The following is a 25,369-nucleotide window of genomic DNA, read 5'->3' as shown; positions in this document are numbered from 1 at the left end:
GAAATCAATTACAATTTTTCTTCCAGTATTTTAAACTAATTATTGCATGTCTGCATGTTTTAATGCTATTTTGGATTTATAAAAACTAACCCAGACTTCAAAGAAGCTCATACTTTTGGATAGTGTCAGCATTTCATTGCTTTGCTTCCACCCTAATCAAGTTGCTGTGCCGTTCAATCTGCCTACTCTGATGTGGTGAGCAAGTCTCCACGGTGCCAATGGCTGGTGCTTCAAGAATGTGACTGATCCAAGTCAGCAGCTCTCCAAGTACAGCACACGTTGATTACTGTACCTATTGACACTGAACTAACAGCAAACATACCTTTTGCCTTGCTGAAAGATAGGCAAATTAACAGTTGTTTTCTAACATGCCATAAATTAAGAGCTCCCAAGTTCTGGTTCTGGGGGCTCTCCCATTGTAATCGAAAATCTCTGCAGGTATGAACTGACACAGTCAACCTCTCCTATCAGGACTCAAAAGAGAAGACTGAGATCAAAGGCCCCTAAGCCTTTCTACCACCCAAATATAGGTGTTTAAAAGAATAAAAAGCCTGTTTAAGAGCACACTGCACTACAAGTTAGAAGTTACTGAAGTTCACACAAACATGATATAGTGAAAATTTTTATTTGGACTTTGCCCAATTGCAACAAATCATCAGATTATTAAGTCAAAACAGCATTCAAAGAAAAAGAACAACCACATGTTTTGCAGAATAGAAGAGCCTGAAAACTCAATTTGTGAGATCTCAATTAAACCATCTTTATTTAGGAATCCCTGAAATTCTCTAGCATGTAACTCCCAGAGGCTCAGCTTAATTAGAAAACTGATCATGGGAAAACTTCTTAAAATGTAGTCTCCTAATCACAGCCTTCCTGTTACCACCTTTTGCCAAAGATCTATTGCTCACAGGGAGTTGTTTCTCCTTCCTCCTCTAGTCTGATATTTGACTCACGATATTTTAACCTCTAAATAATTACAAAGAGCAGAGGTAACTTAAATGCACTGTAACAGAAGCTATTAAGAAAAATATGATCAGAGGCAGAAAACACAGTAGAAGTGAGAGCTGTTGTACAACCACACAGAGATGACACACTCGTATCTACACACTGCTGAAAGATGATACTAATTATGCCTCTGGCAAAGGGCATACAGGCTCCTTCAAAGAAGCTATTAAAGATAAGAACACTGCAGACAAACACTTCAGAGATATCTGCATTATTCCCTTCCTTGTGTTGAAAATTCTAGGTCACAATTTAATAAAATACAAAAAAGAACCCACCAACTTTTTTAAAAGGAGGATTTTAAAATAATAGAAAGCAGAGGAGCCTTGCCAAGTTTGGTCAGTTTAGAAATGTATTCCAAGGTGCTCAGATATTCATCAACTGTTACAGCTTTTTCACTGTACTCCACTTACCTTTAAAAAGTAATTAGTACAGTGTATTACCAAATCAAGAGTTTGAAAAACAAACTAATTAAAAATACGTCTAAAGCTTTAGTGTTCTGGATAATGAAACCAAGCAGGTTATCTTGGTTAAATTATTTCCCTTTGAAATTACAGGATGCTAATGGAGTGGCAGGGGGAGTTAAAATTATTTGTATCATTAGATTTTCTTACACATATCAGGACAGGTAAATGGTACTTCTTCTCCTAAGTATGGGACCTTATGCATGTCAAGGGCCTTCCTTCCACACTGTAGCATGATAGTATTGCTCCTTCACTGACAGAATTCAGCTGCTCCCACTCAAAATAAACCCCGCAAGAACAATGAAGAGTGAATCTCTAGTGGTGACAGGATTATTACCTTTCTCTGTTTAAAACCAGAAAATAAAAGTACATACTGACATGTGAATTCATGGTGGAATTTGGTCAAAGGCTGGACTTGGTGATCTTGAAGGTGTTTTCCACCCTTAATGATTCATTATTCTATGGTGTGACAAATTTATGCTCTGCTTCTGACACCGCTGGGGGGTGTGGTGGGACAAGGACAGAGAAGACCACTCAGTTGCATTCCCACCAATCCTGGGAAAGACTCCTTTGCCCAAAAAAAGACTTTGATTGTGAATCCAGGGACTATATCACCAGAGCATTTTGAAGGACTAGGACCTAATATAGTCCTAACTTAATTTTTTTTTTTTTAATTAAACAAACATGGCGATTTACTGTTCTGGATCTTATCACTACTACACTTAAGATTTTTGAAGTGCTGAACAACAACCCTGTGAGTGTGTTCTTATTTCCGTGCAATTGCATGTTGCATTTCATCGTCAAAGAACAAAAAGACAAGGCTGGACACATGCAGCTGGACAGAAGTCAGAACAACCACCTGTTGTGGTGCAACAGTTCTGAAACCTTCAACACTTCAATAAATAATAGCACGGAGGCTCCAAATCAAAATAAATCCCTTCCAAAAAATTCCAAGTCTTCCCTATGCAGGGTCTTCGTAAGCTACTGGCTCTTCCCTCTCCAAGCTCACTAGGCACCACCAGAAGAGTAGAATCCAACTAAGCCTGCCAGTGCCCTGGAAAGCCACTTGTGGGACCTTTCTGGAGCTGGATGTACCATCACACTGCTATATGAACTCCCTACAAGCATTAGCAACCAGCTTCCATCTCCTTTTTCTGAAATAGACACATCAAAAGAGACAGCCACCTGGAGCTAAACATTCCCAGAGGCCATATGGACACAACCTCAGGCAGCCAGGACCTCTTGAAGGACACAGTAGTTCAGGCACACAAGCCAGAACGATGAAAATACAAGTATGAACAACCCAGTCCTCCCTCCAAGCCACAGCACTCTCCTGATCCTGCACAGAGAAGGATCCAGGTAGCTGATGTCCAAGAAGATTCCCCCACCTCTTTTTAATTGGCTCTTTTCACGTTTTATACAGGGGTGATGGAGTAATAAGCTTGTGGGGGTGCTGAAACAGAAAGCTGACAGCTTTCCCTTTCTGCTTTTCTTCAGACTGTTTAAGCACACCAAGAACTTGCTATGTGTGGCACTCAGAGCAGACTTTCCCTCGTGGTTTTTAACATAATTGTAATTGTGATCTTGCCGTCTGAATGCATGTGTTGTCAGAAATGTACGAGTACTCCTGCATACTGAAGAAATTAGGAATGAATTGGAAGTTCTTAACTGACAGTACAAAACATCAATTATGCCACAGATGAATAACAAAGAAGAAAATTATAGGTGCAAGAGCTAAACAGACATTGATTTAAATAAAAATAATAATACTTTAAAAAATTTTTTTAAAAAAACCAAACCAACCAACCAACAACAACAAAAAAAACCCCAACAACATGAAGCACTGGAATACGACTAAAGTACCCATGCTTCCCATTTGCATTGCTAAACCAGAACGCTAAGAGAGTGCTAAGAGAGTAGGAAATGAAAGTGGAGATAAGTGACACCCCCACACAGGTTGCCTTTCTATAAGTGCAAGTGCCTTCAAAGCTATAAATAACACATGCTTAGTTAGCAAGCAGTGGAAACAAGTGTGTGAATGCAGCCACGTGTACTCACACAAAGACACACACACACAACCCCATCTGACTCTTCTCACCAACAACTGTGGCAGTTGGCCCAGATCACAGCAGTGACATGCTGCCAACAGACTGATCAACCTCACACTAAATTAGAAATACATTTCCACAGATTATATTTCAGAGGACCATGATGCCACTTTAAACTCCATTAGATTCTGCTCCTTTCCATCCTTTAAACAAACACAAAGGCTAGCAAATCACCCTCCTCTATCCCCTCCACCCACCCACTTTACCAGAGGTCCCAAAAGGATGGAGGCTCCATACTGGATGTGAATCAAGTTGGATAAATTAGCAACCAGTCTAAAGGTACCACTAGCCTAAAATCGTATAGAAGAGAAGAAAAATGAAATCAAACCACACTGCATTAAGGTGAGAAAGCCTCAGCAGGAAGCTACGGGTGGTGTTGATCACAGCTGTCCACAGATGCAACAGAGACCTACGAAAGGGGAACTCCAACGCAAGTGCTGAAAGATTCAGCCCACTAGGTAAGACTTTTGCAGACAAAGCCTATCTGTAACAAATGCACACCCTTTCAGCAGGTAATGGGACAAAAAACCAGCAAAAGGCATCATTCCAGCACAGAGGACGGAGCAGTGACTAAGGAGACAGGGAAAGCACCTATAGAGAAACATACCGCAAGAGATAACATGACCATCGGGGGATTAAACTGAAAAATGCTATCTTCAGTACATGACTTGGGACACAGGGCCATGGAAAGTCCTAAGAAAAATGACCACTCAAGTAACATCTCCTTCTCTAGCTTAATCTAGACACTGAGCTGTACCTCACGCTCAGGCCCCCCAAGTTCGACATGCAGGCTTGCAGACACACAGCCCATTGATCCCAGACACACCACACAGCTCCAGCCAGGCTCAGGCACCTGTTACTGTGAGGTGATTCAGGTATCTCACTCCACAATTTCAGATGTGTCGTTTGTACTTGGGTTGCTGAGAGGAGAAGCTCACCTATTTTAATTATCAACACAGGAATAATGCAGCTCTTGAGGTGGACAAGAACAATGGCAACCCCTCCACCCACTGTCAGATGAAAAGCCTGACTCAGATTGAACAATAAAGGACAGTGAGTAGGCAGAGAAGGGGAATTTCCAAGAAGATTTTCTCCTCTTGCAGGAACAAGTACACAAGCAAGTTAAGCACTTCTTCAGTTTATAGTCAGACAAAACAAAGGAGGATGGGGAGGACTTAAGAGAGCTAGACAAAAACCTATTCAGGGTATCAGAGAGCCAAGCATAAAAGAAATTTCTTTTTGCACTATTACCAGGCTCATTTTATTATCTTTAGAACCATGAACTCGAATGCTCCTGCTGAAGAATTGCTGAGAGCTGAAATGAACGCAATACATTCAAGTGCAGCTCCAGTACATTTGTCTGGCTGTTGCTTGGTGTGCAGCGCTACAGCTCCTTCTGTGAATGAGACTGTGCCCCAGGGCTGCTGCAAGACACCTACCTCGAAGACAGAGGAAAGTGAGAAAATCTTCTGTCTTGGGCTTCCTTTTGGAGAGGTCAGAAATCTGAGTGACAGGAGGGGGTAACAACGGCTCCACTATCTTTATTGGAGTTGTGCTGGGACTGTTTGGCTGGGACTGAGCAAACTTCCTTTGTGCTTGCAGCCTTGGCCTGTGGAAACAAGAGCACATCAGAAACATGTTAGGCAGAAAACATAAAAATTCACCTTTTAGAAGAGAGAGACAGAGACCTGAATCCATCTCCTACCAATACCAAATCCCCTGGGTCAATTATGAAGACAGTATTTTATTTGTTTTATCCTTTGGTATCTTCTGCTACAATTTGGAAAACCAGAAAGGGAACAGCTTGACTGTAAAATCTGTGACTACTGTTTCATATGTTCTGAATGTCTTCTTGCACATGATACAATTACAGTTTACCATTCACTTATTTGGAAATTAAATCTGTATTTTGCACCATGAAAATGTCTTTTTTTTTTTTTGTTAAGTGTTAGTGCTCATTGCTTTCTGTTTTTAATTAATTTACAAATTAGGTTTATTTTAGCCCCATTAAGGTTTTAATTTATTCCAATCTGCTAGAATCTTATTTCCATAAATATGTAATAATAGATAAGGTATATATATTTGTGCCCAGCTCTTAAAAAAAAAATCAAAACCTTTAGGAGAAGATCTTTTTGACAGGGAAGACATCAGGTCAAAACCTTTAGATTTTTGTTTGCTTGGCCACAGCTCAGAAGACAATAAGCAAGGAGGTTGGCAGTGGGATTAAGTAAGATTTGGGATAAATTTGTAAGAATGAAGGACATGCATGGAGTGAATTTGTTCAGTCCTGGTACTGGGCAATGGAGTGGCACTCTCTGATTAGTTTTACAGCATGCCTGAGTACGGCTGCAGGAAGCGAACGGCTGCAGGTGGTTTTGGCAGTTGGCTGCAAATAATTTCAAGCCCATCTGAAGGCTCTGATTAACTGCTAGGTAGCAGTGAATATGATTTTCTTTAATATGTCTAGAATGTAAATTGGTATTAGGGAAAGCACTTTGGGGCAGGACAGATACCCGGAGGGGGTCTCACTGGGATCCTGGCTCAGCTCAACATACAAGAACATGCTAATTTCTCACTTAAGCAACTGGGATTCTAATTATGATCTATCTTTATTACAGCTTCAAAAAGGAGAGAAGCTACAGAAAGAACTTAAAACCTTGTTGAGAAAGGATGCAATTTTATGTCATTTTCTTCCCTAATAGCAGAGTATTTACATAATGTCAAAGTGAAACATATCAAACAACACTGAAGGGAAGCCCAGGTCTTGTCACTCCACAGCAGCCTTGACTGTTGTGACTTAAGGAAAGCACAGTTATCATTCAGTATGGATGAAACGCATAATTGGCAAACCTCTTGTTTTTCACGGGTATTAACCTTAACTATTTGGGTAATAAGAGGTTTATTACTGTATTTTAAAATTCTGCAATCATGTCGCTAAGATAGCAAAAAAACCCCCTGAAAATCCCAGCAGCGTTTGTATGAATATACACGTTCCCTAATGACAACAAAGAGCAAAAGTAACATTCAGCAGTTTTCTCCCTAAACTCTGCATAAAATTGTCCATGTCCTCACTATCTAACCCCCACTGCCCTGAACAACAAAACATACCAGCCATTCTTAGTGCTTATTTTCATCTCCTCCATGGCAAAAATAACCTGGTGTTTACAAATTTTTTTATCATGGTGCTTATAATTTGTGAACTGGAAATGAAAGACTATTTAACATGTATATTTCCTTATATCTATGAACAATTATCTTTCTAGAATGAAGGTGTTGTATAGATCTGCCTGTATCTCCACAAAATTACTCAGATTGCTTTGCAAAGCCCCGTTCCTTCACGCAGACTGAGGACTCCTGCACAGGATGAATGGGATTTTAATTTCAAGCAACTACATTTCTATCACCAAAACCATACATGCAGCCAGAGAAAAACGCTTTGTGTTGGCTTCTGTTCTGCACAAAACATATGCTCTCTCGGCAAAAAACAGACTATAAAGGTTAGCAAGCATCCCGGCTTTCTGCACAGCAGTTTTCTCCCACTGATGTGCTTCATCAGCCAGGCTGTTAAAAACATTCGCCCACCCAATCTCTGCATCTCTGTACCTGCTCAAATCTCACGTGATCGATGATAAGCAAGAAGGACGACTACCACCCCAAAAAGTGAAGGTTAAGCCTGTTTCACAGTTCAAATGTAACCCTTTGCAGCAAGAATCATCCACACTGGTTTGTAGTATCCCTATTATCAGTTGCCAGAGCACTGAAAGAGGATTAGAGAATGACTTGCAAGTTTGGCATAGATATGAAATGAATTAGTGAACTGAAAGCACTTTTGGTTCTGTCTTTGAAAGTACACTCTATGCTAGCGTTCTTCTCTGGGACAAAAAAACCCCTGTGGGGCATGGAGCCTGGCCTGGCAGCATCCAGGCTCTTCACTACCCTTGGGGGCCCTTGACTTCAGCAAGGACAGAGAAAATGCCAGGTCTTACCTCTACTTACAACCATGAACTTTTGCCCCTTCCCCAGGGAGGCTGTGGAGACTTGTTGCTATATGGGCAGATGTGTCCGAGATGCTTCTCCTCTCAAACCAGTGTTGAAGATTGCTGTACTTCCATCTGCTCAGTGTGACCTCACCAGTGCCACACAAACAGGCCTCCTTATGAAATATCCATCTTTTATTAAAACCACGAGTTACAGGGTGGAAATATCACTGATTCAATTTACGAACACTAGTAAATGAAGGCACTCTTTTATGACTGCAGCATCCTTTAGGTTTCTGCAACAACTACTGTTCCTTTCATGGATACGTATGTGCTCCACAGGCTTCTACTTCAGTGCCTGAGAGTGCATACAGAGTGAGCTGTGAGCAAGAAATAAGCTATTCTGTAGCTACAGCATACTGGGATGATGAATCAAGATTAGGAAGCAAAAGACGTTCTTAAGCAGCCCTTACTTCAGATTTATGTGAACATGACCAATTTCAAAGGTGGGCCAGCAAAGGAAAAACACGCATATTTCAAAACATTAGCAACAACTAGAACTGTTTCTTTGTGAAGGCATGTATGCACCTTAATAAACTTCTATGTCCCCATGAAAACCTCTAGCAGCATAAAGCCAATTATTTCAGGTATGGTTTCACATTACACTTAATCCAATTTAAGTGTGAAGCTGCTGCCAAAGAAGGATTGTACCCTCCTTCTTCACTACAGTTACATCAGATGAAGCATAGCAAGTTGTACTCACACACCACTTCTGATCAGGGAAGAATAGAAGTGGTAAAAGTGCTCAGAAAGACACTGTGTGTGTATGATGGTGTCTGTCAAAAATTTAGAGAGGAACAGTGTGGCCAGCAGGACCAGGGCAGTGATTGTCCCCCTGCACTCAGCACTGGTGAGGCCACACCTCCAATTCTTGTCCAGTTTTGGGCCCCTCACAAGAAAGACACTGAGGTGGCAGAGCATGTCCAGAGAAGGGCAACAGAGCTGGTGAAGGGTCAGAAGCACAAGGCCTGTGAAAAGCAAGTGAGAGAGCTGGGGGTGTTTAACCTGGAGAAAATGAGTCTCAGGGGGAATCTCATTGCTCTCCACAACTGCCTGAAAGGAGGGTGTTGCCGCCAGGTGGAGGTCAGTCTCTTCTCCCAGGCAACAAGTGACAGGACCAGAGGTAATGGCCTCAAGTTGTACCAGGGGATGTTTAGATTGGATATTAGGAAAAGTTTCTTCACAGAAAGGGTTGCAAAGCACTGGAATAGTCTGCCCAGAGAAGTGATTGAGTCACCATCCCTGGAGGCATTAAAAAGACACATGGATGTGGCACTTAAGGACACGGGTGGACTTGGCAGTGCTGGGTTAATGGCTGGAGTTGATGACCTCAAAGGTCTTTTCCAACCTAGATGAATCCAGGATTGTTCAAATGCCTAACATCACACCCATGGCTTTGCTCTTTGCTTCTTAATGCAATGATTTCTGCTGGAATGGCCTATTTAGCACGCATTTGGCAACAACAGACAGATTGGCATGAGCAGCAGAAAGAACAAAAAAAATCCTGTTTCTGTCCTCAAAATAAATTGCTCACTTTGTCCTCATTGAGAGGGTACACACTATGTAAGGCTTATAAATACAAAACCAGAAAAAACTTCACAAGACGGAAAAGGATGAGGAAAGAACTCAACATAATCCCACATCTAAATGTCATGTGAACACCCAACACACAGCTAGAAATATCTAGACTATTTAAAAATAAACAGTAAACCACCTTCTCTCAACACAATCTTATTTTCCTTCTACTGCTTTTGAGAGACTTTAAACACGTAACTATGACACAAAGTTCAAAAAAGCCTCAGCCTGAGGAAGTCCCACCTCCTTTAGGTACGCTTTTATTCTACTGAACTGACTGTTTAGGTCTGAGAAAGTAAATTTCAGCCAGAGACTAAAACTCCAAAACAAAACTATCCTGGTTGCAAAAACTCAGACTGCGCTACAAAACATTTCTCTCCCAATACAAATATACTTTTTGAAGCTTTTCTAGAGCAGAATTTGTTTTTAGTTGAATATTTTAAGCAAATTGCATTCTTTATAATTAAAAGACTGCAGTCTGTGTGTTAACTAAAAATACTTCAGAATGTCTTTCAAAATAGAATATCCTAGCACCATTCCTTTAGCTTGTAAAAAAGCTCACATTTAGGAAAAGACTTAATACACAAAGGCAGTCTCTTCTTTGCAAAGCAAAGCTCAGGCTAGTAGTACCAGTCTGTGTCAAATTTAGTAAACAATAATATTCTAGATAAAAATGCACGTTGTGCTAGCCACAAATCAAGTATTAAACTATCAGTATATGAGATTTATTTGTACATTGGTACAAAAATCGGACTCTTTTCAGTTTATTACTCCATAACTCCTAAGCAAAAATGAAGCATAAGTACTATAAAACATACACAAAAACAAATATGCACAATCGGAGTTGTAATATATTTGCATTCATACTAACCTATTTACAGAAAATTCTGGGTTTGAGATGCTGCTCTCATGCCTAAGCATGTCAACTGGGAAGAGATTTGCAAAACAAACTATCCTCTGCGAACATTCTCTAATCTCCAGCAAACTGCAGGTTTTCACAAAACTTCCTGACTAGTATGTGCTACAATATGTCCTTGCTGTTTGGTCTCATTACCTTTCACTTACTCCTTGAACTCCACTTTTGCTTTTGTCTTTTCCTGCTTTTTTGTAGCCTGATGTTTCCTTTTTCTTCATAACAGCACGACAAGGAGTTAGGTTTCCAAAAGCTATAGGAACCATAGCTGAAGTAGCTGCTTGAGCAGTACAGTTTTGTGACTAATTCCCATTTTCCTTCTCAATGTAATGTGCTTTTTACTTAACAATTAAGGGAAGGCTCTGGCATGGCTGGGCACTCTACCTCACAAATTTTGTTCTGACCACTCCATGCTGCTATCATTACAGCTTACCTTCTGCTGTGTAGCTGGGTTATTTACTTCCTTGCAATGACATTTTGCTGGCATGGTGAAATACTTATCTCTGAGGTTTACTTGGCTCTGAACGCCTGATCTCGATGAGGTCTGAAGTGCACCATCTTTTGGTCTCATTGGAGGTGATAAACCAAGTATGTAAATTGTGTAACTGCACCCTACAACGTGGCACTCGGCCGGGCACACAGCACGTCTGTACAGAAACATTCACTTGTGTGTGCAGCTTTGTTTAGCAAGGTAAACTTACCCAAACGTGACAGGCTGCAGAAATATTCTGCCCTCACTTAAAAGTAAACAAGTAATTTAAGCTTTACTAGTCAGGCGTCTGCTGGAAATCAGATGATTATCAAATGTGTAATTTCCACCTCAAACAAAATCCACCATGTGACAGGCACTTCTAGGCAAGCTCAAGATGTGCATGCAAAACTTGTTGCTGGAGGTATCATTCTTCATGGGACGAGCAGGAAATCTTTATCACTATCACATGTGCCAGCAGGAAGCATGGCTAAACTACATTTTACCCTTTCAAGACTCAGAGTTAAGTCCTAAGACACTCCCTCCCAACAGTAAGCTTTTAGAAGACCACCAGTTCATGTGACCAGGGCTCCAAACTTCAAACCAACAAGTTGTCTATATCCACAATGCCAAAACTTAAATGAAACATATTCTTTTTTCTCCCAACTGTGAGGGTAAACATTTGGATAATCAAAAAAAAAGATGGGAAAAAAATTCCCAACGAAACACAGGATCTTGTTGGCTGTCTCTGGAGCACACCTGAGTGCATGTGTTGGCTCTGCTGGCACTAGGCAGCGTTTCTGTCTGTACTCACACACCTCTGCCACCACAGTGTCCCAAGCTACGCTGGCAGGTGAATCAATGGCACCACACCAAGAGCAAGAAAGCAGGCAAGCGAAGGAGTCCTTTGAACTGCATTTCCTCTCCCACATGCCCCAAAGCTACTGGGATAGCATTTTCTGCCCGTATCAGTGGTTATCTGTTGCCCATTTGATAACACGCTGGCTTCATCGCTAATGCCAGCAAGTCTGCAGTAGTGGAAACAGAGACTCAATCAGCATCCGTCCCCCCATGCCTGTTTGTACCAGGAAGGGAATAGAAGTTAAGAGACCTGGTTGCTCCCATCCATGCAGATACTGAGTGCAGGTAACTGGTGCAAAGCATGGGGTCACTCTCAGATATGGCTTCTTCAAAGTAATTTGCAAGATAATGTAATCCAAGACACAACCAAGACCTGTACTACCAGGTAGGAGTGTAATTCTTAATCCTGCCATAGATTAAAAGAATCTGGGCTACTTTTCAGCAAATTAAACATTCCAGAAAGGTTGAATGCAACAATTTTCAGAATCTGTTTTTACTAAGACCTTTATTCACCCAATCTTTTTTACCTTCTGTGGGCCAGTAAATCAAAATTGGGCCTAAATTAACATTATTTTAAACCAGATTTAAATTTTCAAGTGATCCAGTCAAAGCACAATATTAAGCCCATCTTTATTCAGTTCTTGATTGTTGAGCCTATTAGCACAGCACATTTCTGTAAAAAACACTTCTTGCTCTAAAACTTTAGCTACAATGAATGGATGCAGATTTTCCATTGAGATTTTTTGTGGTTTTGTGGTTTTGTGTTTTTTTTTAAATGGGAAACAGTTGGTTTCTGAGAATCTCCTCTCCGGTTAACAACAGAAAGGTATTTGGAAATGGCATCTAATGAACAATAATTGAGCTAACCCACATGCTTCATGACGAACTCAAAGTAGAGCTAGACACAAACTTTTTTTGCTAAAAACTGCTCCAATTATCATTAATTCTGGAACTGCCTGTTTTTCCTGACAATGCTCACTGATTACAAGAAGGTACTTGCAGTTTCCAAACCCACCTCATGTCATGCAGTTAGCAGAGACACTTATACCTACTAAGTGAAACAGCTGGCTGTTCAAACAACACACAAGATAGCATTGGACAAAGTAGGGAGTCCTTAAAAGCTGCTGTTTACCACCCACCACCACTTTAACTGTAGAGGAACTGGACAACTCCAGCCACCATAAAAGAGCCGTGTACATACCCCACATCACATACACAAGCAGTCACAATGATGCAGGTATGGAGAGCCTGCCTGCTAGACTGAGGCCCATACCAGACAGTTTATAGAAGACGCTGTAGAAAACTAACACTGCATTCAGATTTCACCTGTGGATCCAATAAGTTCAGGTGTTTGTGTCGTCTAGACAACCCTGAGAGGGCTAAATCATACTGGGTACTAAATGCCCTGGGTTTTTGCCCTGAAACATCCATGGTGGTCAAGGAATTTTGACACTACTCTTATGTAGCAGTAGGATTTCGCGGTGTGAACTTGAGTCCCCTTCATAGACTTCAGGATACAGGGAAGCAAAGAGGAACGAGAAACAATCCAAAAAACCAAAAGCATAATTAGTCAAAGTTGCATCCCTTCTCCAGGAGAATGAGCTTCTTCTCATCTTACTGCTGCAACTGGTTTTAACTGGACTTGATTCAAGAACAGTCCATGCTTATCAGACACAATTTACATCACTGCAGCACTGTAGGCCAAGGGGTCACAACCTCTTGTTGTGCCTAAACCAAAACAGAACTCTGAAGTTACCACGGTGCAACTCTAGCACAACACAATTACAAAACCATGCATCTACCTTCAAATACCTCAACAATGGCATGCTTCCAGCTCAGACTCTAGCAGATGGAGAAAGGCTGACTTAGATTTAAATACATTAATGACCATCAAATACTCAAACCCTTCCACCTGTCCCATGTGCTAGTGGCTGTGGCAAGTACAGGAGGGTTTATCAGCTGCTGTCCAGAGAGAAGAAGCAGCGGGAGTGTGACCAAATGAGGATATGGCAGCTGAATGAAGCTCCCAAAAAGCAGTCTTCTTACAGCCTTTGTCATCAGATCACACTATAGCAACTGTCCATAAATCCAGGACCAAAGCCTTATTCCTCTATAAGTGTGGGATCTGGACAATCAGAAAGACAATGACTCTTTTAAATCTACTTTCTCCAGGGCTGTACCACCTGAGATTGGACAAAAATTTTTCCTCTCCATACAGACATGTGGTGAGCTATACATGGCAATAGATGGCAGAAGAGATCCTTCTGAATACTGGAGACAGGTGGTGCCACCCTTCCTTTGTCCTGCAACAGTTCTTAAAAATTCCCATTCTGGAGTAGCTTCATTTCTAGTCTAAGAACATAAGTACTGGTACTTCAACATTTGACTGCTCCAAGTTGTACTCCAGCTGTGTCTACACTGTGCCATATTGCACATTGCATAAAGCCACCCAGGCTAAGCCTTCAAATTCATCAGTCCACACGGGAATGAATCTAACAACAATGCTGCAGACTCTGAGTCCTACAAATGCTCCTGCCAAAGTCCTGGTTATTGCTGACACCCTCAACACCACAGCCAACAGCATTCAGCTGGGCCAGCTCAGATATGCTCACAGAAGCCACAAATGTGCATAGTAATGCAAAAACAGCCTCATTTGGAAGGAACAAGAAACAGGAATGTATTCCAAAAACCCATTTTGGAGGGGGCTGTGTCCTGAATGCATCTCTTTCCTTGCTGTTCTTTGGGCTATGCATGCTGCAGGGGTTGCCCCCTAGAGACAGTTTATGATACTTGAAAGACAAGTTGACTCTTTGGGACTGAGCTATAGTGGGAGTCACTGCACTGGTGTGAAGCAGTACCAAGCACCAGCTGATGAGTGCTGATTTCACCAGTACCATAAAAGCTACAACAACGTCCCACTTGTACACGGCTTACTTCTGCTCCTGCACCCATGCTCTAGGAGCCATTTCTCTTCTGCAGCATTCTTCACCTCAAGCTGCTACCTGGCTCTCTTCACCAGAGTGCTCTGCAAGCTGCTTACCAAGCACAGCTGAGCACAGCTACCTACAAAAGCACTTGGCAAATGGAGACTAGGGTTTCTGGTTCCTGTATCCAGAAGTGAGGGCTGCCCCTCTGTTCTAGCAGTGTGACCCAAGATTCCTACTCCTTAGCTTGAGCCAAACCCATCATGCCATACCAGAAAGTTTTACAGGAAAAACATGACCAAGGAGTAACTTTAAGGCAGGTCTGCCATTTTATGCTGTGCTGCTGCACAGAGAAAAGCATCACCACATGCTAGAAAGTTAAAATGCAAAACCACAGCAGCAGAAAAAAGAATTAAGGAACTCATTTACATTTGCTTGGTTTTTAATAATCACTATCAGATGTTTGAGTGTGTACTATGTCTGCAAACTTCTCTTCAAGAAGAAAACCACAAGAACAAAGTTATTTTTTCACATTAAACCCTGTCCCTTGTGCTGGAAGTAAACAAGGTTGAACTCCACGCTAACAGACACCTTCTCCACTGGAAGGAGGATGCAATTTCCAGTTCACTTGCATGGTCTCCACCTACTGGTAAGGAATCTGTCAAGGTCCTGCTGCCAGCACTTGCTGAAGGTGGAAGAATGAAGCAACCCTCACAGTCTTTTGATATTCAGGTAAAGCCAGTGTGGTAAAGCCAGTGTGGGAAAGCCTAGGGGCACAAAATGGTCTCCCCTTCCACTTCACTGCTCTGCAACACACCATGCTGCTGTCTGTGTGGAATTACAGGAAACTTTGTTATCTACCACAGGCTTGGATTATTTTCAAAAGCATTTTTGACCCCTACAAAAAGATTTCCCACTCTATGGAAGACAGTCTATAGAATGTTAAAACCTGTCCATTTTGAGAAAACTTGAGCATTGCCCCCTATTTAATTACAGAGAAGTCAAAACTACTTCTAGCACAATACACTGTGCAGCTTCAATAATCTTCTAGTATATTATTTTCAGTGTTCTCAGACATCTGAGGTACCTCTGCAAAACCTGTTCACTTCCCAGTTCCCAAGCGGGAGGCATTAAACAAAACCAGCACAGTTCAGATGACAGAGCTTCCCACTTCCTTACTCATGCAATACCTGGGCACTACCCAAACTCCTGGTCTCTGATTAATTTGGAGATGCTCTTTGTTCCCTATGATACGCCAAATAATACCAAACATATCAGCAGCTCCCTCCCTAGTAATTTGACCAGCTGCTAAAACTCAAGAGGATGCAAAATCAAAGCCATGCGACTGAAGGAAAATTCTCTTTTCACTTCGAGCAGCCTTTTCTCTGCAACTGTGCTTTAAAAAAAGAAAAAATTGTTTTACGGACCATTTCATTCTTGTTTTCCAATCTCAAAACAACACGCGTACCTCAACTCTAGCAATCGTTCACCTTTGCCCTAAAAGCAACTTGCACTAGCCAGAAAGCCACAGATTACTTCTGGCAGAAATGTCAAAAATAACAGTGCATGGATCATTTTAGCCATCATCTGAATGGCTGAGAAACTTCCTGTTCAATTAAGCCCTGCATTAATCCCTAGCATTTGAATACAATTTTCCATCTACTGGCAGGAAGTGATAAAAGTTGCATGGTCAGTAGGTTGTGGGCATTTTAACCTCTTACAGAGGTTGCAGATTGCAATTTAACCACACCTGAAACCACATATCTGCATTTCCTATGGGGACAGCCTTTACAAGGCTCCTCTACCATCTGGCTATTACCAGGAACTCGACATTTCTCTTGTAAAACTACAACATTTAGATGCACAGTGAGGAAAAAAAAGAAAAGAGACACAAGATATCCTATATCTGCTGCACAGACTTTATTCTGATAAGCAGCAAAGTGATCACTTTTGCATAAAACACCCATCAGTCACATTTACTGTCTTGCCAAAAAGGATTACTAAACAGAAACATGCAAGTGAGCTATCAGGGGAAGGAAAGAAAAAATAACAATCAGTATATTCCATTATGTTAATCCTATGCTATTCTTACATAATTCTGAATTCCATTATGTTAAACCTATGCTATTCTTATGTAACTCTGGAGATAAAATACAAATTTTAGCAGGTACTGTCTCTACTTTCTGGTCTCTTTTCCTTCATCAATGTAATTTTTTGCATTGAGTTTCCCTTGGAAGGAAACCACGACCCTCTCCAGGCTTCCTCCCCAGGAGTCAAACAGCCCATTCTTGCAAGTCAATCAGGCAGATGCAGTCAATTGTCCCAGTAACTCTGTTCATGCCTTCTTTCAAGCCATGCCACATCCTGCTACCAGTCAAACTGGCCTGAAAAGGAAACGGGCCATTCACCTCAAACCTCTTCTTTACATAGATGCTAAATCCTATGAGAGGGGGCTGGCTGGACTGCCAGAGCACGCTGTCTTTCTCTTCCTCCTGAATGCCAGAAAAAGTAGTTGGGAACTAATGATATGAATGGAAACTATGGTAACAATTCCTGTGCCACCACAATCTATAGCCTTCCCTGCAGACTCTCTTTCTTTACCTGCAGTAGTAAGTATTCAGTACTCTGTTGCTTCTTGTCACATGTATCACATTCCCCTGGCCCTGGAGACTCCAGTAAAAAGATATGGTGCATATCGAGCTCATTTCAGTAGCAGGTAATCATAGTAAAAAACCCACACAGACACACACTAATTGTGCGTACACACCATGCATCTGTCCAGGAAGTGAAAAAATACAGTCCCTCTGAGAAGACTTTGTTCACAGAAGAGTGAGATTTATCAGTGCTTCTTCCCTAACACCCACCTTAATTTTAGTTTTAAGATACACGGCAGTACATGAGCAGCAGGACACCTGACATTTGATGATACAACCCAGATAAACTAAGAGCTTGATGATAGTGGAAGGAGAAAATCATGTTCCTTCTGGTTCTGCATCCCACTGTGCACTCTGACCAGGAAGTAATGGGAAGGCACAGTCCAAGTGGGGGGAGGACACAGGGAGTGGGACCACACCTTTCAGGAGCAGCAACTGCTGCCTCACCTGCATCTTCCCACCCTAAATGAGCGGGTTCAGTTTGGTTTAAGCTGATCTCAGAGAGGCTGCTGCAGAAAAAAGGTGTGGTATGTGTTCTTCCCTTCACCTCCAGCCACACGCTCCTGCTTATGCCAGCACTAGAGCTCCTGAAACCCTATAATCAGCTGGGTGAGGAAGTCAGTCTAGCTGAAAATTAATTTATAGGTTGGGTTTTTTACTTTTTTGGGTTGGGTTTCATAAGCACAGAAGTGCTTGTGCTGGCACAAAAGAGGTGGCAAGAACACACTAGAGGGAAGAACAGGACTGCCTTTTCCAGCAGCAGCTCGCATTAAGATCACCCTATGCTGACTGAGAAACACATTAGTTACTGAACTGTAAAACTTTAACAGAAAATGTGCCTGGAAGCAAAGCCAGTGTCCCCTTCACTGTCAACCCTTTTGCAACAAGGAGCCTAGTTTCCACCAAGACAAGCAAGGGAGACAAATTTGGGTGGGCTTTTTTACTTGATAACCTTGGGGGTTTTTTAAGAGTTCTTTTGAAGTAATGAAAAGGTCTGATTTCCATCACTTCTGCACCCATGAGCAGATCACCCACTACCTTCCCTATATCATCACAAGCAAAGCCCCAGCTTACAAACATTTAAATAGAAAGGAGGGGGTGGCATTCCAGATGCTGCCTATGCTGACAGTGACACTGCACAGAAGTGCAGTGAGCACTTTCTAGGTGCCCCATGGGCAAAGCAGCTCCTCTGGAAGTGTCCCTGAGGTGTGGCTGCAAGGCCCTGGCACTGATCAGCTGTGCCCAGTCTGAGGGGACACCTGACAGCAGGAGTGAAGGAATGGCCTCAAGAGCGGGCCACTTGTAACTTCCAGGAACACATACTTGCAACAACTCTAGGATCACATTCAGTAGACATCTCCATTAGTCTAAACAAGCTCTAATAACTAATTTCACACTTCAAGAGGAGACCATCTTCAGCCATTTTAACCTGCTGGTAACCTGCTCTGTGACAGGCAGCAATGTGCCTCCTTCCTCTGACTACATTATGTTAGAAACTCAACAAGCCACTGAAGTAATTCCTGCTGTGTATGTACACACACACACCAGCCTGCTCCACACCTCTGACATCTCCTCTCAAATGTGAATCATGACAACCAGCCTCAAACGTGATAGCCCCAACGCTCACCTTGCTCCTCGCTGGGCCTTTGTTTTAGCTGCAACCTGATCCTCCAAAACAGATTGAATGCCTAAGCTTAAACTTCTTTCCAAATCTGTGTTTTTCAGAGTCTCCTTGCAAGAGAGATGTTCCTGCCTATCGCTACAGCTGGCTCTCAAACCCCAATGGAGTCCAAACAGCCTCTGTCACAGCCCATCAGCAGCATCCATTCAGCCCTGTCACCTGCAGCTCTGGCTCTGAGGGACAGGAGGCCACTCACCAAGGAAACTTCACATCACTAAGCACAGTAAATTTGTACGAAAATGCCCAAAACCCTGGGATGCTTCCCGGCACCTTCTCTCCTCCTCAACTGCACTGAGTCAATATTTGGTCACTGATTTACTGGCAGTCCTCAGGCAAATCACTTTTGTATCCCTTTTCCAGGCTAAAATTAGACATTGACTGAAAGAGGGCAGGCAGAAGGATTAAAATCCTATGAAAAACAGTATGTGCACATCCACGCCGGCTTGAATCAGATGCGGTCCTGAGGTCAATTTGCCACATGGCCGTACAAAAGGTCGTGGCAAGAGTGCTCCCACACAGGAGTGGCAAGAAATTGGCAATTACTTCAGCTGGGACTGCTGGGGAACATTTGATGAACTCGACACCAGTTCACTTAGTTCTCAAAGGCTGGGCACTTGAAAGGCAATTGGTGAGAATGCCACACAAAACCCCACCAAGAATGGAAGAAGTGAAAGTAGAAAGAACACTTGGGCAGCAAGAGAAAGCAGGCAATAACGCCAGGAGCAATAGAGAAAATAAAACATTGTGAGGGAATGCAAAGAGCTGTCGGTATGTTCAGGAAAAGTGGAAGTCACCCAAAAATAAAATTGAAATCCTGTGAGGACCAAGGATGGATGACGAAGGAGAGAACAGCAATGCAGCCACAACATGCCTGATTAGAAAACTGCAGAAATCTGACAAAACACGCAATCCTTTTCATACCCAGCCAACCACTGAGCCACAGGTAAACAAATATGTGGAGGATTTCACAAACCCCTCGAGTATTTTCTTGGTTTAAAATTATATTAAATATGGGTTCAGTAGCTTGGGTTACTGTTCAAAATAACAAACAAATGCAACCACAGCGGGTTCTGTGAGCGACTGCCCTTAGCACTAAAGAAATCTTCATAGCTTAAAGGTGAGAATTAAGTCAACAAAGTCAACAAATAAAATAAATGCATCTTTTATCACACCATTACCAAGGGAAGACAATGCCAAAAGGCAGAACTAGAGATGCTTCTCCTGAGGCCTTGCTGGCAACACAAGACTGCCCCAATTTAATTTAAGTTTTGTTAAATCAGTTCAAATCCATGTGGACTGTTATGGGTTAAGAGTAGGTTAAACCAGTGCCTTGTTGACAGATAAATCAAAAAGACAGCCTGTCCACACAGTCTCTTGTGCCAGTTTAACTTCATTAATTTAAAAGCTGCATCTTAATTTATCTTAACATAAGCCGTCTAAAAATCTCAGCAAAGCACCACCACTAAGACCTGAATGATTTTGGATCAGTAAATCCAAAATCCCTTCTAAAGCTATACCAGATTCCAGCCCACCTTCCTCACAACCTGCTATTTTCTGTGGTGGTTTCCTACTGCAGACAGAGGCAGATTTTGCCTTTAGAAGAAATTTAAACTACAATTCCATCTCCAAATATTCAAATTCTATACTTTGGAAAAGGTAATGACTCCAACTTCACATTTTGAATCTATATGGACAGTATTAAAACCACACCAAACAGAGACATCCCTGGTCTCATACAGGGTTCAAAATCTAAGTAAGAATTTTGCTAAACATGCTCATCTATATTTTTGTGCATTCACCAGGGCTCTCTCCCTACCCACGAGGGACTCCTCACAGCCAGCTCCAAAAGTGTTCTTGCTCCTCCATACATTGTTACATACAGCTGCAAGATCAGAAGATACACTAGAAATAACTGGGTCACTAACAGTATCTCTCTTCACAGCCATTGCATGACCTTAAACAACCTGACATGACTGATGTGGTCAACAATACTTTAAGCTAAATAAAATTAAACTATATGGGTAAGTTTTGCTTATTCAATGTTTTATACACGCATATACATGCACACACACATGCACACATGCTATGCATATGTATGTTATCTGCAGTGAAAAGCCATGATTGGAGACAAACATCACAAATATGAATAGCTGATTTTTAGATTACTATAATAAGCTTAGCAGAAAGAATTTCATAATTTAATGAGATAATAAACTGTCATAATTAGCTGCATTTTACATACCTTTCCCCTTCCCCAAGGGGAAAGGAAAGCTTTAAAAGCAATCAAAAATCAAAACTAAACACTCCTCCAGATTTAGGAACCCATCCTACCAAAACTGGTGAGCTAAACACCTTAATACCTACAAAACATGGTTCTGAGGGAACTGAGAGTTTCAGACCATTTCCAGCTTTAGCCATTTAAGAAAGGCTTTCTAAATCCAAAAGAAACCAGTGGAATGCCAACACCCTCAAAGTGCAGATGCAAAGCAAAGCAGCTGTTGTAGCTCACATATTCGCTCAGCATTGGAGTGTCAAATTAATGACTACTCAGTTTCATTGAACAGTTCCTTTAGAAGGATTTAGCAGCCAATTATTACATACAATCATTTCCCTGAAGAAAGGAGGTTTTAGGAGGAAAGCCAGAAGTGGGGGGAAAAGAGGACAGTGAGCTTTATCATCTTCTACAAGCCAAAAGCAGCAGAGATGATCTGTGGTGTGAAACCCCACCACTGTGCCCATGAGGTTCCCTGGGTTGTAGGGAACAAGCAACAAGTCAGGGCAGCTCTTCCTCTACACCCCTCTCTCAGCAGATAACAGGGAATTCTCAAGAGGTATTTCTTGGCAAGGTTTTAATGTTCTGCATTCCACTCAACGAAGGAAAATCATGCTCAAGGCACTGTCTTTGGAACAGCTACAGCTGATCCAGAACATCAACCTCCCCCATCCAGACAGATGCCATGAAAAGTGAGATACGTCAAAAGTTAGGGTTTATCGTTATTTAAATGAATCATTTGTTCTACTACAGAACAAGGTGGTACTCTCCCCTCCCTTGACTTACATGCTTCTAGATAAGAAATACGAATAAAAACTATGGCACCTCAATTTACAGAGTCTCAGAAACAACTCCTGGGGGGGAAAAAAATAAAAACTTATCAGTCTACAAATACTGTGAAAGTAGCAGTATAAATAGGAAAATTTAATGAATCAGCTTCATAATACAGCAGGGTTACAGCACCTACATGTGCTGAACCCAAGTTTCCTCATGCTAAGAGCAACTTGATGCAGAAGCTGTGGTACTCAAATGAATTTGTTCATGAAACAGAGGATGTTCATAACCTGCAGAAATGTGTCATTTGTGTGTCAGGTGGTGGGATGCAGCAGAGAGAAGGAATTCTTCAGGAGAAGCAGTGAAGAGTCTACAGCACGTGAAATGCTATTCCACAGCAGTACTGATGGATTGTAACTGTTAACAATGGGGACTTTAGAAGGCTAAAGTAATCAGCTGTCCAAAAGAAATACCTACGTTTTTTCATACCATCTCCAAGAAAAGAACAGCTATTCCCTTATTCTTATTTATATTATTTGTTATATTTATCTTATTTATATTTCCTATTGCATAAGAAATATAAATCTGCAAGAAAAAATAAAGCCTGAGGGGGAAAACGAAACAAATCAAACCCCTTCAAAAACTGAAAGTCTCACACTGTGAATTCCAGCAATTCTGCCTAACACATGGCACTGGGGGGCTCTGGGATGCCACCACTCAAGGGCTGGTTGCTGCAGATGTCAGTAAGCAGTTTGTTTTCATCAATAACATAAGATGCCTGTAGCATCACCGGTTTTACTATGTTCATTGTTTATTAGAAAACACAACTGTCTTATTTGTTATTAGCTGGCATTTCTCAAGGTTCCCTGCCTTTATTTTTCTCTCCCTAGTATAAATGAGCACATTTGCAATAGTACAAATAATACAGTCTAAGGAGAAAATGAAGCTCACACTGTGGGATGTTCGTTGTGTGATGCCAGAAAATTTAAAGCAGTGATAAATGCATTAAGTTACATTTCACATATCATTAAGTAATGCTGAATTCTATCCTTAGAACACCCAACTTGACAATACAGCCCTCCTAACAGAGGGGTGATCGCCCAGCAGACACGGCAAAGCACCGTGCTGCATTATATAACAGCATTTTCCAGAGGAATGAGCAGAGCACTTTCTGTGATACACGGGGAGCACACAAGCTGTCACTGTGCACTCAGCAGCCTCTTCCACAGGGACTGTGCAGCAGAACCAAGTCGCTTGTAGGTGTATTAAAAGGAAGAATAAATGACATTCAAGTGACATCCATGTTTTGAAATGCAGGTAGTGCCCAGCATCACTGCGTTGCCTAATTAAAATCCACAGGACCTCAAGGCAACACCCATCCAGAGGTAAAGGACTCTCACAAAGGCACCTCAGGTATCACTTCTGCCTTCCTATCGAGCTGGTAGAGCACTGCTCTGCACTGCGACACCCGCTTTCTGCACCAGCTAAGCACCATGATTTATATGTGTCAGCATTCATATGGAGGGAGGGGAGGGCAAAAAGAAAAGAAACACAAAACCCCATCTAATCTCATATCTCATCCCACTTAAGAACTTTCAAGGGCTTTTCAGCTGATGAGGTGTGCTGCTGGCATTGAGTATTGCCAGTGCTCAGACCTTCTTGCTCTGTGTTTCATCCACCCCAGTATTGTAGCTCAAAATCTTCATAAATCCTCCCTGTTATATTCAATCTGGAAAATAACCACTGTGACACAACGCTTTGGAACTTTTCATTTCTACACTCATTCAAATAACTAAGGAACTGAGACTGACATTGGGCTTTTTTTGTGGGGTTTTCCACATCCTCGTTAAGAGGTTCCCTGGCTGACATGACTCAGAAATTTAGAGTTCATTATACAGAACCACTGAAATTAGTATTCTGTTCATGGGCTTAATAGGTATTTAAGCAATGTAAGAGACAGGTTTTGTTTTGTTCTTTTTTAATTGATAGAATAAACTGTATTCAAATGCTCAGAAAGTCTCACTTGTCTGAGAAGCAGAGAGAGATGAATGAGCCAAGCACAAACAGTCCTAGGGCCCTTTGTTGCCAATAAGTGGGTTTCCTCCTCCATCTCCAAGCCCTTCATAATTAAAGATAGCAGCTCACCTAATGCTCAGGAAATGCCGTAAACATTTGTTTTCATTAAGGCTCATATTGGGAAACCACGCGGATTCTGTTGAATAAAACCTAGCAGAAAAACACTTCAGTAGAAAAGGTTGAGACGGTCCAAAGAAACAGCAGAGTAAGGAACAAGCAAGGAAGAAAACAAAGCAGAAAAGTCAACAACTAATTCATGCATCCTGGACTGACTAATGATCACTGAAGAAGTACAGAGAGGAGCACAAACAGAAAATGGATTTCCGTTTTAAGGACTAAAGGGTTCAGTGCTTTTCATACAAAAACCAGCAAACCAACAGAAGAGGTTACGTCAGAAGAGCAAAACATTCTTCACACTGTTAAAAAAAATGAACCTGAGTGAGAAAAGCAAAGAGGGCTTTTGCTACCCTTATTAGTTACTGGGGTGGGAGGGGTTTGGGATATCCAGGAAGGCAAGAGAAGACTTTCTTTGTCCTACATTTTATTTGGAATCATGAATAACACTGCCCTACATCTTCAACACCTGTTCTTGATCTACATCCTGGAAGCATCTTGCTAGAATGCTCCCCCTAATTACACCCTCCCCTCTCCCCACCAAGAAAGCTGTCTAACTCAGCAGGGTATTCTATCTGAAATAGGAAAAAAAAATTCCTGAATAAGTGTGTGTGTGTCCTCCTGCCTCCACTTAAAGGAGTTTTTGTCAGTCTGCTTTTTAAGCTGGGAATGTCAAGCTCTAAAAGACATGTCCCCTGAGCATTGAGAAGTCTTGGGGGAAAAAGAACACCCAGAGGAAAAGATAGGTCAGAACAACCACAATAGTATCAGGGTCTGGAAATCTGCCCAGATACTGAAATACTGTTGCCTGTCCTCATGTCAAACACTATTTCAGACCAAAGGTCTTTAAAAATCATTATATGAAGATATGGTATGTGAAGATTACATTCACACTTCCTTTTAGAAGACATAGTAACAAGAAGTTGTAACAAATTCCCTTTCAACTTGCCTTTTGCATGTTAAAAATCAGAAATAATGATGTGACATAGCTGCATTTCTAATATCAGAGCTCTGTCTCAGGAAAAGAATCTTCATCTCCCACAGCTGAGAAGCAACAAGAAACAGCAACAGGCCCAGACTCTGCCTTTCTCACCCATCCCAGCCAAGAAACTTCCTCCCTCTGTATCAAGAAGACCAAGTACTTCAGCAGTGACCTATGAGTGTTTTGTTGAAACTGGGAAATTAGCATACAGCTGCATCCCCAGGCTGGCAGAGGGCTTTGAATGGCACGTAAAAACCTGATAGAGAAGCAAATCAATCTGAAGCCTTGAACTGGTGCAGGTAACACCATGGAATCACACACACACACACCCCCCCCCAAACATCTACAGCAGTCAAGTTTCCTGAAACTGAGCAGTTTCAAAGTAACGGGCTGGGAACCAGTGCTCAAAAAGATGCAACTAAGAAGCTGAAAATAATGACCATAATTTGGAGTAAAGTTCCAT

At 41.7% G+C, this 25,369-nt stretch overlaps 1 protein-coding gene across 1 annotated transcript in view; it reads right to left on the bottom strand.

Moving 5' to 3' along the window:
- Window positions 1-25,369, bottom strand: part of JARID2 (jumonji and AT-rich interaction domain containing 2) — a 213,900-nt gene that overhangs the window by 56,306 nt on the left and 132,225 nt on the right. The window contains exon 4 of the mRNA XM_032114863.1: window positions 5,014-5,183. Within this exon, the coding sequence (XP_031970754.1) occupies window positions 5,014-5,183 (170 nt within the window). The remainder of the gene's footprint in view (window positions 1-5,013; window positions 5,184-25,369) is intronic.

The sequence above is a fragment of the Corvus moneduloides genome, chromosome 1, assembly GCF_009650955.1.
Source record: "Corvus moneduloides isolate bCorMon1 chromosome 1, bCorMon1.pri, whole genome shotgun sequence".
Classification (NCBI taxonomy): Eukaryota; Metazoa; Chordata; class Aves; order Passeriformes; family Corvidae; genus Corvus; species Corvus moneduloides.
This window is presented reverse-complemented; position numbering and strand designations above follow the sequence as displayed.